The sequence below is a fragment of the Lipotes vexillifer genome, unplaced genomic scaffold (genome assembly GCF_000442215.2).
Source record: "Lipotes vexillifer unplaced genomic scaffold, Lipotes_vexillifer_v1.1 scaffold756, whole genome shotgun sequence".
Taxonomy (NCBI): domain Eukaryota; kingdom Metazoa; phylum Chordata; class Mammalia; order Artiodactyla; family Lipotidae; genus Lipotes; species Lipotes vexillifer.
Genome location: NW_006773042.1, coordinates 1,571,059 through 1,585,097, shown reverse-complemented (window position 1 = coordinate 1,585,097; position 14,039 = coordinate 1,571,059). Strand labels below are relative to the sequence as shown.

General features: G+C 38.4%; 1 protein-coding gene across 3 annotated transcripts in view; it reads left to right on the top strand.

Moving 5' to 3' along the window:
• Nucleotides 1–14,039, top strand: part of NCOA7 (nuclear receptor coactivator 7) — a 151,339-nt gene that overhangs the window by 57,981 nt on the left and 79,319 nt on the right. Inside the window, exon 3 of one of the 3 annotated variants that reach the window (XM_007447970.1) lies at nucleotides 8,826–9,046. The exons of 1 other annotated variant lie outside the window; for it this stretch is intronic. In XM_007447970.1, coding sequence (XP_007448032.1) covers nucleotides 8,826–9,046 — 221 coding nt within the window. Of the gene's footprint in view, nucleotides 1–8,812; nucleotides 9,047–14,039 lie in introns of those variants that run through there. One more of the 3 variants, XM_007447971.1, reaches the window with a different exon arrangement.

Genomic DNA, 14,039 nt, shown 5'->3' with positions numbered 1-14,039 from the left:
GAGTGTCTGCAGGTAGTGTGGCCCCGTGACTGAGTTTCGACTTCTGACCTTCAGAACTGTAAGAGAATATGCGTGTGTTGTTTTAAACTACCAAGTTTAATTTGTGACAGCAGCCATAGGAAGCTAATACAGCTAGTTGACTTGATGATATTAAGTTAAATAAACTACATACATAATACCATTATAAAGCAAAAGGGAATTTAAAAACTGCCAAATACGTAGTCATTTCTTATCATTTCTGTTTGCAGATTTTGGTTAATTTCTGTATTGCTGTGTTTATCAGCTTATTCTTGACTGATAAGCATAAAATTCCTAATATTTAAATATTATATTATATTTACAGGACTTTGCCGATTACTCTTAGCAGAATGCAATTCTCTTATCTCCCAGAGCAAGTTCCCTTTTCTGGTTCCCTTTCTCAGTTTATGGCTGAGGTATATACTGCTGTTGTCCATACGTACTATTGATTCCCATGTAACTTTTTCAGGTTGTGACTCAGCAAACTGATTTTTGGAAAAGGGAACCAGACTCCCACACGGGCACTCTATATATGCAACAAAAGCCTGTCTTGTTTCGTAAATACAAGGCAAACATTCTACACAGTAGGCATCCATTTTGTGGCAGTACCATTGTCATCCTGGTGCTGGGGGGAGCGTGTAAGGTTCTCTGAAATGTCCCTTATGAAGCCACCCCCCCCAAGCCTTCTCTGAAAGTGTGACAATTTGTTTATGTCCACTCCTGGCACCTGCACTTTGATTACCAGAGTCCGCTCAGGTCTGCTGAGTCCATCACTGTTATAATAGCACAAAGAAATCCTAGAAAAGGGAAAATTTTGTGGTGTGTCCCTGATTGGCATTCTGTTTAGCAGTCTTTATTGGAACGCAGTTGTTTCTTGAGGCCAAGGGAAATTCTGTTACCTGTGTTCATCTGGATGGTTGTATTGCTGGTTAGTGAACTCAAAGCCAAAGGATTTCATTTTCTAACTGTGTTGGTTCTATGGAACCAGAGTTTTTCCATTTGAACTGATGAATTCTCCTGGGGGAGAGGGGGATTTCATGATCAAAATTAGACTAAATGAAAAGAATGAATGCACATTTCAAAGGGTGGCACTAGAATCAGGTACATCTACAGATTTTTCCAGGGATGACTCCTGAACTTTTTGGTTTTATTTGATCATAATTCCAAGAGAGAATTTTCATTAGGTGAGTGTTTTGTTTCGTTTTGTTTTTCAATGATTCCCCCCCGCCCCCGGCTTGAAGTTTGATTTTATTTGGCATTTATCCCAGTTGGGAATTTGCAGTGGAAACGGAAAACTGACCTTCCATTTGTGAAATCACAAAATGAAATGGAAAACCAGAAGTGATGTTCTCCTAGAAATAATAAATAGCTTTGTGCTGGTGTCTAAATTCATAGCACAGTTAACTAAAGTTAATATTTATGTACAGTGAGAAGAATAATGTCTGGAATCTCTCAGACATCTACTTTGTTGTGTTATACTCTTTTTATGTGTTACCTCATTTTCTTGGATCTTGAGAGATCCCCAAGTAGTGACAACAACCGTGGCACAACCAAGTAGGTACATCTGGTTATTGAGCTCTTACTGGGAGCCAGGCACAGGTTGTGTTTAATAGTACAGGTAAGCTGTCCGTGTACTACTTAGTTTAATCATCAGAAAACCCCATCTGAGGCCGTTGTTTCCCTTTCACAGACAAGGAACCTGAGTTGAGATTTAGTAACTTGCCTGAAGATGCATACCTAATAAAGAATAGTGAGGGTTCAAACACGGATGTTTCTGGCTCACAGGCCGAACTTATTCTGTGGCAACACCCATTTCCCTGAGTCTGGAAATGGCAAGAGTCTGGTTTAGGCAACCGGGAAAAAACAGCCAAGACTCTGAAGGTCAGAACAGTACAACGACAAGGTTGCAGCGGAACAGCCAAGATCAAGAACTAAGAGAAGGTCCCTGAGGGCCACAGACCAGCTCTGCCTTGATAAAGAAGGGGATTGGGGTTGCAGTGCAGCAATTTACTGTGATAGCTGGATTCAGAAAAAAGATATACCTCTGAATGAGACTCAGCAAAATGTTGTCATAGCTATAGATGTTTAGTTTTTTAAAATATATTTGCCTTATAATTACAAAATTAATATATATGCTTGCTGTATAAAAAAATGCAACACCAAATTATGTAAGTGTAAAGTAAAAGTTACCTCTCTTCTCTCTTTCCCCGTTGACCAACCATTTTCCTATATATCTAAACCTATGTACATATATAGCTAAATGGAATAGTTGTTGGTCTTGGAGGGTTTTCTTTTTTTTTTAAATAAATTTATTTATTTTATTATTTATTTATTTAGGTTGTGTTGGGTCTTTTGTTGCTGTGCGCGGGCTTTCTCTAGTTGCGGTGAGCGGGGGCTACTCTTCGTTGCAGTGCACGGGCTTCTCATTGCGATGGCTTCTCTTGTTGTGGAGCACGGGCTCTAGCACATGGGCTTCATTAGCTGTGGCACACGGGCTCTAGAGCACAGGCTCAGTAGTTGTGGCTCACGGGCTTAGCTGCTCCGCGGCATGTGGGATCTTCCCAGACCAGGGCACGAACCCGCGTCCCCTGCATCAGCAGGCGGACTCTCAACCACTGCGCCACCAGGGAAGCCCTCATCCCCTCTTTACCTGTAACTGGATGAAATGAGACACCAAGGGATATGCTTAATAAAATTAAAAAATGAAAAAACTTAAAAAAAACGGTAAAAGAAAAAGATTATATTGCCTCCATGGCTGCTCAGTTTTGACATTTTCTACTTTTCTTCATGGAGATATTAGCTCCAAATTGTAGAGCAGAGCTTCTTTGCCTTTTTTTTTTTTTTTTAAAACATCCTTTGTATATGAAGGGTGTTCTTTCTTAACCTCTGGATTTTCCCAGGGCTGGAAGCTCTGCAGTGGAAGATGTAATCAGATGTGAGGGAGCACAGGAAAGTGCAGACTCTTAGGAAGGTTTAGTTTGGATTTAAAAGATTTTTTTTTTTTTAACCTCAAAAATAGCTTTAGCACATTTCCTAAGCTCAGCCAACTGTTAGAGGCAGACAGGACCTTGAAAATCATGTCAGCCTGTTGGTTTTGTTTACCTTAGAAGTCCTGGAGAGTTTATCTTATTTCCAAAGAAGGTCACAACTGATTGTCAGAGAGCCAAGCCCAGAACCTCTTTCCTTCCTGTGAGCATGTTCTCCTTTGAAGCCTACCAGGTTGCCAAACCATTCTCCCTCAAATAGTTCAGAGAATTTCCAAAGTCCAGTGGATTTTATTTTAAAGTCAAGGTATATATATGCCATAACACTTTTAGGAGAGATCCTGGAGGCCCTGTGGCCATTGTGAATTCCTGTTCCACAACTTAACCAAGCCCTGTGACCTTGCAAAGTGGCCCTAATTTTTCTCAGCCTTCTTTTCTTATCTGTAACATGGAGATAAGATTGCCTACCTCCTTGGCCTTTTGTGAGGATAGGATAATATTTATAAAGTACATAACACAGTGCCTGGTTCATTAGTCAACTCAATAGTAGTTGCTGTTAGAAGAAAGCTCTTGCAAACTTTTCGTAATAATCTTTTTTAAAAAGTAAAACTCAGTTTTAAAAATGTGACAATTTATGTGTTAAATTATTGTAGGAAGGAGACTTCAAAGACTAAATACTTAAAAAATCTGGGGGGGACTAGATGTTGTACATGGTTTAAAATCCGAAATATATAAAAGAGAGGCAGAAAGTAGTTTTTCTTACTCTCTCTTTCCCCACAGCTGCTACCTTTCTTTAGCTGGAAACTCACTTTACAAATTTTTTGTTACACCCTTGTAGGTGTATTCTATGCACATACTCAATAAGCTTTAAATATGAAACGATTTCTGTCTTCAGTCTTTCCTCTAGTCTCTTGCTAATAGGACTCTCTGTTGAGTCAGCTGTAGGTCAGCACTGTCCAGTACTTTCTGTGATGACAGAAGTGTTCTATACATGTGTTGTTCAATACAGTACCCACTAGCACATGCGTCTATTGAGTTCTTAAAATATGACTCTTGTAACTGAAGAACTGAATTTAAAATTTTATTTAATTTTTATTACATTTAATAACCACAGGTGGCTAGTTAGTGGCTACCATATTAGACAGTGCTGTGCTAGATATTTATGTCTATGGCACTTTTTATAGAAACACATGGACCTCAGATTATGGAATTAAGGAAAGAGACATAGAGAGCCACTAAGTTAATATAATGAAAGAAGTCTATAGTTTAATATATTTTTAATTCTATGTGGCTAATATATTTTCTTTTTAAGTATCTAGATAAGGAGATGAGAGTATTTTTGAGAACATGTTGCTAATCAAAGAAAGCTGTGAAATGGCGTGTTTGTAGGAGAGCAGATCTCAAACAAATCAGAACATATCCTCATTTATCTATTTATTTTTTCAAGAAGTATTTATTGAATAGCTAATGTGTACCATGCACAGGCCCTGGGAGTATGGCATTAACAGAACCTAAACAAATCCCTACCCTCATGAAGCTTTCACTCTAGTGCTATTGGAAACCTCCTCTCTGCATTTGGTGCCTTTTTGTGTTACATTCCACTGGTGGTCAGCAAGCAACAGGGAAGACCTCTGCAGAAACAAAGAAAGGAACTTGCTCCAGTCCCTTGGCTTTGATGGCCGCCAGTGCTTTAAACTTATTTCCTTTAGTAAAGGAAAAAGCTTCAGAGGAAAACAGTTTTCATTGAGCTACTAAAAAATGCTTTCTTTAGCAGTATCACGTTATTTATTTCTGTAGTCTGCTATCTCTGGATTAGGATACAAGTAGGGGGAAAAGTGAGGTGTGCATATGTCTTACAAGTGCACACAATTTTAATGTAAAAGGAGCCAAGAGATTCCAAAATAAGCCCTTTAGTATTCCTTTTTTTAAAATTGGAGTATTGTTAATTTACAGTGTTGTGTTTCAAGTGTACAACAGATTCAGTTATACGTACATACATACTTATATATTCTTTTCCAGATTTTTTCCATTATAGGTTATTACAAGATATTGAGTATAGTTCCCTGTACAATACGGTAAGTCCTTGTTTATCTTATATAGTCCTTTAATATCCTTTATGGAAAGGTACGTATAAGAAGCTCAGAATCACGATGGTGAGCCACACTGCCTCATTCTTCTGCTCTTGGGGAAGGTCTGATTAGTGTAATTGCCCCTACCTTTACATTTTCTCCCCCAAACAGTGATTGCCTCTTAGTGTTAGCATTTCATTTAAGTGTTATTTTTATTTTTCTGCATTTTCAAAATTTCCTAGTATGAACACATATTATTTTCATAATAAAACAAAGAACAATAAATTATATTGTAAAAAAATAGTTCAGTCAGAGAGATGATGAAAGCCTGAAATCATTCCATGGGAGCAGAGACCAAGAAAAGGAGGTGTATTTGAGAGGGAGAGATTTAGGAAATAGAATTGACAGGGCTTGGTTACAGTAGTGAGAGGAGATTGTGTAATAAACACTTGTTTTATGAAATTGTGATCTATTTTTTAAAAAGACAAATGAGCATCACAAAAGGTTTTTTGGGTTTTTGGGGGTTTTTTTGGATTCACAGCAATCAAATGTTAAATATGTCTCACCATTTTCAATCACTCATCTGTTTAAGATTACTTGCCAGGTAATTTTTTTTTAATTAATTAATTTTGGTTGCATTGGGTCTTTGTTGCTCTGTGCGGGCTTTCTCTAGTTGCGGTGACCGGGGGCTACTCTTCGTTGTGGTGCGCGGGCTTCTCACTGCGGTGGCTTCTCGTTGTGGAGCACGGGCTGTAGGTGTGCGGGCTTCAGTAGTTGTGGCACGCGGGCTCAGTACTTGTGGCTCGCAGACTCTAGAGCGCAGGCACAGTAGTTGTGGTGCACGGGCTTAGTTGCTCCGCAGCATGTGGGATCTTCCCGGACCAGGGCTCGAACCCATGTCTCCTGCATTGGCAGGCGGGTTCTTAACCACTGTGCCACCAGGGAAGCCCCAGGTAATTTATTTAGTCCACCATATAAATGTGTACATTTGGGGCCATTAAAAAAGCTTTGGGGGCTTCCCTGGTGGCGCAGTGGTTGAGAGTCTGCCTGCCGATGCAGGGAACACGGGTTCGTGCCCCGGTCTGGGAGGATCCCACGTGCCGCGGAGCGGCTGGGCCCGTGAGCCGTGGCCGCTGAGCCTGCGTGTCCGGAGCCTGTGCTCCGCAGTGGGAGAGGCCACGACAGTGAGAGGCCCGCGTACTGCAAAAAAAAAAAAAAAAAAGGGAAGGCTTAAAAGATAAAAGCCCTAAAAAGGAATGTTTGAAGAGCATTAACTGTACCACATTTATCAGATTGGCAGTTATCCCCCCTTAGAAAAGTATTAACAATGTATTAACATGCTTTGGGGAAGGATTTTACAGTGGGCTTCCAGAACTCACGTCTGATTTCCAGTTACAAGATCAGAATGTTCTGCTCATATTGATAACCTCCAGAGAAACAAATTCTCATGAGTTCTCTAGTCAAAACAAAAGATGTAGCTGATTGTAAAATTACTGAAGTGTTAAATTGTACTCTGTCTTCTGTTAAACAAGTTTGGTATTGCTATTATCTAGTTTTTTTTTTTTTCCCTTTCTGAAATAACAACTATGTTTGGCTATATGGGTTGACAATAATGGTCTGTGTGGAAAGGGGGGAAAATGAGTGAAACAATGTATCCCATTTTGTTATTTCCATGTGTGAAAATCAGCCTCTAATGAGATGTCTCCAACAGTGCTGCTGTTCATCAAAACATGTGCCCTAGATCTGAGTGAATTTAATTATAGTGGGAACAGTGAAATAAGGACATTTAAATTAACTTACAGTAGAAGAATTCAGGAGGTTAAGAAGCAGCAACATATCTCAGTCTGCATAGAACTAATTTTTGAAGTCTCTTTTCTCTCCTCCCTGGAAGGAATCATTTTGGGAAGTGGGCAGTAACGTTCACCTCAGGCATGTTTTTGTTAAACCAGTATATCAGAACAAGATGCGCATGTCCTTCTGGATACAGAGATCAGCTCTTTGCATATACCTCCCTAAGCACAGAGCTGATCTGTGTGTGATATCCAGGTTACTGCATATTAATTTCAGCCTCATACAGAAATCTTGATCGAGAGAGAAATTGTTTTATTAGGAGCACTATCTGACACACCTTTGCAAAGAGCCACCTACTCTTTTACCAGAAAAAAACAGTTTAAAATCTGAGGATAGAAAATAAAAACGTGCTTCCTGGATATAATTCCTTTTTATGAATTTCCAATTTTGTTTAGTTTGTGTTCTTATTTGTTTTTTTAACAAGTAAGCCTAAAGAGAGAGCTAAGCTAAGAGATGGGCAATATGTTCATTTATGATTTTTTTCCAGCTCTCCTTTCTCCTAGGCCATATACTCATTTATTAGCTAATGAAAATATAAGAACTTGGTTGCTCAGTGAATAACAGCTTAGTTGAAATATTTTGTCAGAACATGTTATGGTACCTTTATCTCAAAAGCTGAGTTTTTGAACTATAACGTGAACTTTTTGAGCTAAGCATGAACTATACCATGCTTAGTTCTCATGTCATCCTATGATTGCATTTGGGTATATTCTACTGTTTCTGTTTGTTTGTATTTTACTGTTGATACATATTTTTTCAATTGATCCTAATAAAAGACCCCGTTAGATAGCTAAGCCTCAGTGAGGGACCTCTTTAGACTGTTAATTTTTCCAACATTACAGAGCAAATCAGCATAAAATCAAACCTTAGTCCCTGTTTGAGCCTACAGTTATCTCCTTTTTCTCCCAAAACATTTCATCCATTGCCCAGCATCAAATTGTATAGATGCTCAAGAGAGCAAAGGAAATAGACATGTGTGTGAGAAAGCCAACTGTGCTTAGATAGAAGGGGGGAAAATGGTCCTAATTTTAAAAATGTTTATATATGACCAGACTGCCACATATAGTAGAGGCCAAGGCCCTTATTCTTTACATTCTGGGGTGGTAAAAACATTCTTAAGAAGGACTAGTGAGTACAGAGTGACACGTCAGTTAACCAGAGTGATACGTCAACTGGAAAATATTTTGAGTTACTGGATTTCAGTGAATTATTGTAAACTTCTTCTGTTGTACGTCTTTGACTTAGGAATGAAGAATTGAAAACATCAAATATGTTAACTAATGTATCAGTCAGCTATTATATTAGTAATCATAACAACTATATGTTGTCGTTGTGGCATTTTCTATCTCAGGAAATGCAGCTCTTTCTTCACTACTACTATCATATGTGTAAAGGAAAGGAATTACTCAGACCTGAACCAGTTCATACCTTGCCAAACTTTCTACTCAGTGTGTGAGCCAATTATAAAGGATTTGTTTTTATAAATGTGCTTGCCCATCAGTCCAAAGGTACCCTTGAAACCAGAAACACTTTTAAAGAAATGTAACACACTAAACATGGCATTGTAGTAGGGTAGCTGCATATCTTGATAAAAAATACCCAACATTTTATAGCCTATAGAAGAATCTCGTATTTCCTCAGGTCTAAAGCATTTCCCAGTGATTTTTTTTTGAGACATAAGTATGGAGGATATAAAATTGAGGAAAGGCCACAGATCTCCACATAAGAATTTTTAAGTGATTAAAAAAGAAAAAAAATAACAGGAAAGTGTAATTAACAGTAATATAAAGAGTTTTCAATATCAGTTAATTAGTTTCTCAAAGCCCAGTAGCATGAAATTAATATGATTTCTCTTAGCAAATTATTTCTCCAATGTTTTTCCTTTTTTTTTTCTCATCCCTAGATTGAAAAAGAAAAAGCAAGCCAAACAAAATGCAGAGACAGCCTCAGCTATGGCTACAAGGATTCATTCTGGAAAAGAAGATTCTAGTACAGTCATTTTAGAACAAGACATGTGCAACATTGCTGTGGAAGAGGAATATATTACTGATGAGAAGAAAAAGAGAAAAAGTAATCAGTTAAAGGAGATCAGGCGTACAGAACTAAAAAGATATTATAGTATTGGTGAGTATTGGTGGCAACTCTGCAGTATTTTCATTTAAAAAATCTGTAATAGTTTTTAAAAAATGATAATTTTTAACTGGTCATAATATATAATAATAATAGTAACAGTTTATTGAGCAGCTACTATGTGTGTGTGTATATATATAATATATAATGTGTAAAGGGAATGACAATTATATAATAATTTATATAAATATATATAAATATTGTGTAAAGATATATATATTATATATATATAATCTTGTTTAAAGGGAATAACAATTGAATAATGTTGGTGTGTCTTGTTTAATTTTATGTTCCCAACATCTAACACAGTGTCTAGTACATTGTGTCTGCTCATAAACATTTATTAAATGAACAGTCACTTTCCTTGTATGAGAAATATTTTTCTTAATATTTATAGACATGTCCATAAAAATGTTGATAGAAATGCCTGCACTGTTTCCTAGGCAACAGGAAATGGAGGAGAAATGGCCTAGCATCCATTGGTTAAAAAAAAAAAGACCACGATGATGATGACTTGAGAGTTGTAGCTGAGGGGAATCTTAAAATGAGTCCACAGTATCATGTAGTTTCTGAGGATAGTCATTGCATCTGCAGCTGCATTAGCACAGGTGGCTTGTCTAGCACGATGGAGGTGATGATCCTGCTTTACTTTACCATCCATCTCATACCTACTGCTCCTATCACGTGCAGGCCTGGAGTATGTTCAAAAGAGAATGCAAAGGGACTTCCCTGGTGGTGCAGTGGTTAAGAATCCGCCTGCCAGTGCAGGGGACGTGGGTTCAAACCCTGGTCCAGGAGGATCCCACATGCTGCGGAGCAACTAAGCCCATGCGCCACAACTACTGAGCCTGCTCTCTAGAGCCCGCAAGCCACAACTACTGAGCCCATGTGCCACAGCGTGCCACAACTACTGAGCCCGTAGGCCACAACTACTGAAGCCTGTGTACCTAGAGCCCATGCTCCACAACAAGAGAAGCTAGCATAATGAGAAGGTTGCGCACCACAACGAAGAGTAGCCCCCGCTCGCAGCAACGAAGACCCAGCGCAGCCAAAAAAAAAAAAAAAAAGAGTGCAAAGAAAGGGAACCAGGAGATGAAACTTGATGTGGCACACGGGTTACAGTGTACTTGAGATTGCTAGGCTCAGAGACAGAAGATTAAGGAGGTCTCTGAGAACAAACTGCAGTCCAGTATATGAAACCTGGGCTGGTAGCAGGCACTTGGTCCACAGGGTCCCAAACTTGGTCCCAGTTGATGCCAAAGTTACCGGGGGACAGATCTCGTCTCTTTGTTAATATAACTCTCTACTAGTGCTCATCAAAGATAAAGGTGGGCTGCCATTGGGATGGTTATAAATGAGGTTTTGCTGACATTGCTCCAACAGAGGCAGATGAGGGATCTGCAGTGGAAAGCCTGTGGTTTGTAGTATTCCAGTGGGTTCCTGTGATTATGTCATATATTACATAGCTTCATGGATGCTTTTAATCTGAAGCCATTCAGCATTTTATAAAAAGCTGTAACTGTCAACCTATTGAAAGAGACTTCTGTGGATTAATAAAACTTCCTCTTAAAATTTTAAGTGTTGAGTATTATCCCTAAAAAGAGGAGTAAGGAAAATTGCATTTCACATCTTTTACAGTGTACACATTGGACATTTGAACATGTGTGGTTTTTACCGTTGTACAGTTTAAAATCCTGTCCTTTCTCATCCTACCTTAAATGCTGCTGCTTAAGAAGTATTTTTAAATGGAGACATTTTGCTCTGTAGGGTTTCCCTGAAGGAGGTTGATAGAGTCCTATCCATTGAGATTTCTTTTTTCATGATGCTGCACTAACTGCAGGTGCTGCTTTGGGATAGCTTTTTAACGTGCTGCACTCTGTTGCATGTGTAACACTTTGAATGTGAAACAATACCCTTCACTCTGCTCTTTACCTAACTAACTCTTCCTAGACTTCACCCAATCACCTCAGTCATCTTTTCTTGCAGGAAGCCCTCCCTGTCCCTGGACAGGTTAGACTTCCCTTCTGCATTGTCATCATGGATTTATTTATCTGCTCTCCAGTTTACAGGCTGCTTTGGCTTGGACCCTGTATTATTAGCTTTGTGTAGTATCTGCATTACAGGTGCTCTTTAAATGTGCATTGAGTGGGTGACATGTACATAGATGAATGAATACTGTGATTTGTTTGAGTTTCATGAAAATTCTGGAAGGATGTAGGCAACATTACAATAGTTGAGTCAGAATTATCCTGTGATTTTATTTGGTGACAGTTAAGTAAAGAGATGCCATTGTAGCTTTTCATTTTCTCTCAAGAATGGCAATGATAACAACGGTTTGGGGGTTTGAGGCATTTTCTTAGGAGAATCCAGTGCTTATAGAAAACTACTAGGTGGGCCATTGAGTCCCAGGGTTCTTTGTCCCTTTTTGCATCTGACTGTAGCTGACAGACAGCTGTGTTGGCAGGTTTGCTTGATCTCATAGGGCTGACGTGGCATATTTCCTATTCCCATCCCAGAATGTTGTCCCGTACCACTAGGTGGAGTATTAGACCTCAAGTCAAAAGTAATTCTAGTCCAGGTTCTTTTGGTGGCTCTAGCCTGGGGAGGAGAGGTGCTAAAATGGGAGGGTCTTGTCAGCCACGTTAAGGATTTGGACTTTATCCTGTATCAGTGGGAAGCGGCTGGGGGAACTCCATTAACTGTCTGTTTTAAGAGGATAAATCTAAGGACAATGGATGGAAGTGAGCCTGAAGGCAGTTTGGAGACGGGGGCAGAAGAGAGCACCCTAAGGAGAGATTTTGCTCATAGAAACAGCAGTATTTGGTGACTAATGTAGTGTGTGAGGGAGAAAAAGAACAGAGTCAAGAACTGACAAACTGGAACACTCAAGAAGAAAGAAGGAAATAATGAACTTGTGTTTGGAGGTATTTTAGAGGTACCAAATGGATTTGTCTAGAGGGACCTGGATTTTAGGTGAAAGGCCTGGAAATTGTTACTTAAAGGTGTGAGGTAAATATGTGTAAAAGAAGTAATCCAGGGAACGCACAGAAAGTCAAAACAAAAAGTTAATGGAGCCTGGTGGCGCAGTGGTAAAGAATCCGCCTGCCAGTACAGGGGACATGGGTTCGAGCCCTGGTCCTGGAAGATCCCACATGCTTCAGAGCAACTAAGCCCGTGCGCCACAACTACTGAGCCTGCGCTCTAGAGCCCATGAGCCACCGTTACTGAGCCTGTGAGCCACAGGTACTGAAGCCCGCACACCTAGAGCCCATGCTCCACAACAAGAGAAGCCACTGCAATGAGAAGCCCAGGCACCGCAAAGAGGAGCAGCCCATGCTCGCCGCAGCTAGAGAAAGCCCACGCACAGTAACAAAGATCCAACACAGCCAAAAATAAATAAATAAATAAATAAATAAAAAGTTAATGGATGATAAATGATAACTTACAGAAAAACAGACTGGAAGGATCTATAACAATATGTTGATTATTGTTTTCTCTGGGTACAGAAACTGCAAAGGAGTTTTGTTTTCTTTATGTTCTTACACAGTTTAAATTTATTTTTAATGTTAATCAGAAAATTATAGAGAACTGAATAATGTAATAGAGCAAACCCAAGGGCTTTAGAAAAAGAACATTAGACAAATGTGAAGTTCTATCATCAATATAAAAGAAAATGACTACTTTCTGTAGGTATCTATTTCCACATCTGTAACATTACCTACCTGATTTAAGCAAGCATATTTTGACAAAATAATGTTTTTTACTTATTAAATTAGATTTATCTGTGCCTCATGTAAGCCTTGGGTAGTAATTCATTACTCTCTCCTACCACTTCGGAGAACACTACAGCTAAGATACTGATAAAAGATGTTATGGAAAGACTGAGTCACTAGAATTGCCTTGTAACAAAATGGTGCCAATGCCAAAAGTGTTTTGTTTTTGAGAGGGGAAGTAGGAGAAAGGAAGTGGATTAATTACATCGAGGCAGATGGCATCAGATAAATCTAGATCTAGCACCTATTGTAGCACGGGGCACACGGTAAGCATCCACACAAAAGCTTCTAACATAAGTGAACTCAACCCTTCTGTGCTTGCCCTTGTATTTACTGATATATAGGGCTCCTTATTCACTTATTCTATTTATTTATATAAACCCTTAAGGAATCATTTGATAATATATTTTTATAATTTTATATTTTATCAATATTAATATATTTTTCAAAATTAGCTATTAAGTTATAGTTAAGTTTGGCACAAGTAGTAGGAATGTTTATATATGTTTCAAAAGATGTTTGGTCCATATTACAATATCAAAATATATTAAGTTGCATGAATTATATCTCAAAATTCTCTTACATTAAAGGAATACATTATTCCTTAATCTTAGAATAGTACACATCTTTGCTTCTATAGAAGTGGAGATAGGAATGGGAGTTTTACAAATATGGATAATGTCTCAGTGGGAAGTTCTTTAACTGAAACACAGATATATAGATGTAAGACCTGAAAGAGATAGAGAAATTTTATAAATACGGGAGGCAAGCCTAAATTGGAATAAAATACTCTGTTTTTGTAGTGTTTTAATATAAAAGGTTAATACTAAGAATCCTGGGTAGTAAAGTAGACATTGTAAGAGAATTGGGAGGTTATTTTAACAAACAGAAAGCACTTAGGTAAGAGTTTGGTCAGGTTTGTGGTTAGTGCAATAAAGATTTATTTAGAGAAAACCTCTGCAGTGTAAAGAATGAATTTAGCTTTTCAGTAATAAATCTTCAGTGTCTAAATCATTTCACATCATAGTTTAACCTCCTGAGTTCAAAAGGAACTTAACAAGAGTAAAATAAATGAAATTCTCCCTTTTCCTTCGTTAAACATTTTTTGGGTTTGCTACAGGATGAAAGTAACCAACTATTGAATTACTTCTCATGATGGCAACCCTGACACTTTTCCTCATACAGATTACTTTTTCTTAGGGTATTTTTTTTTT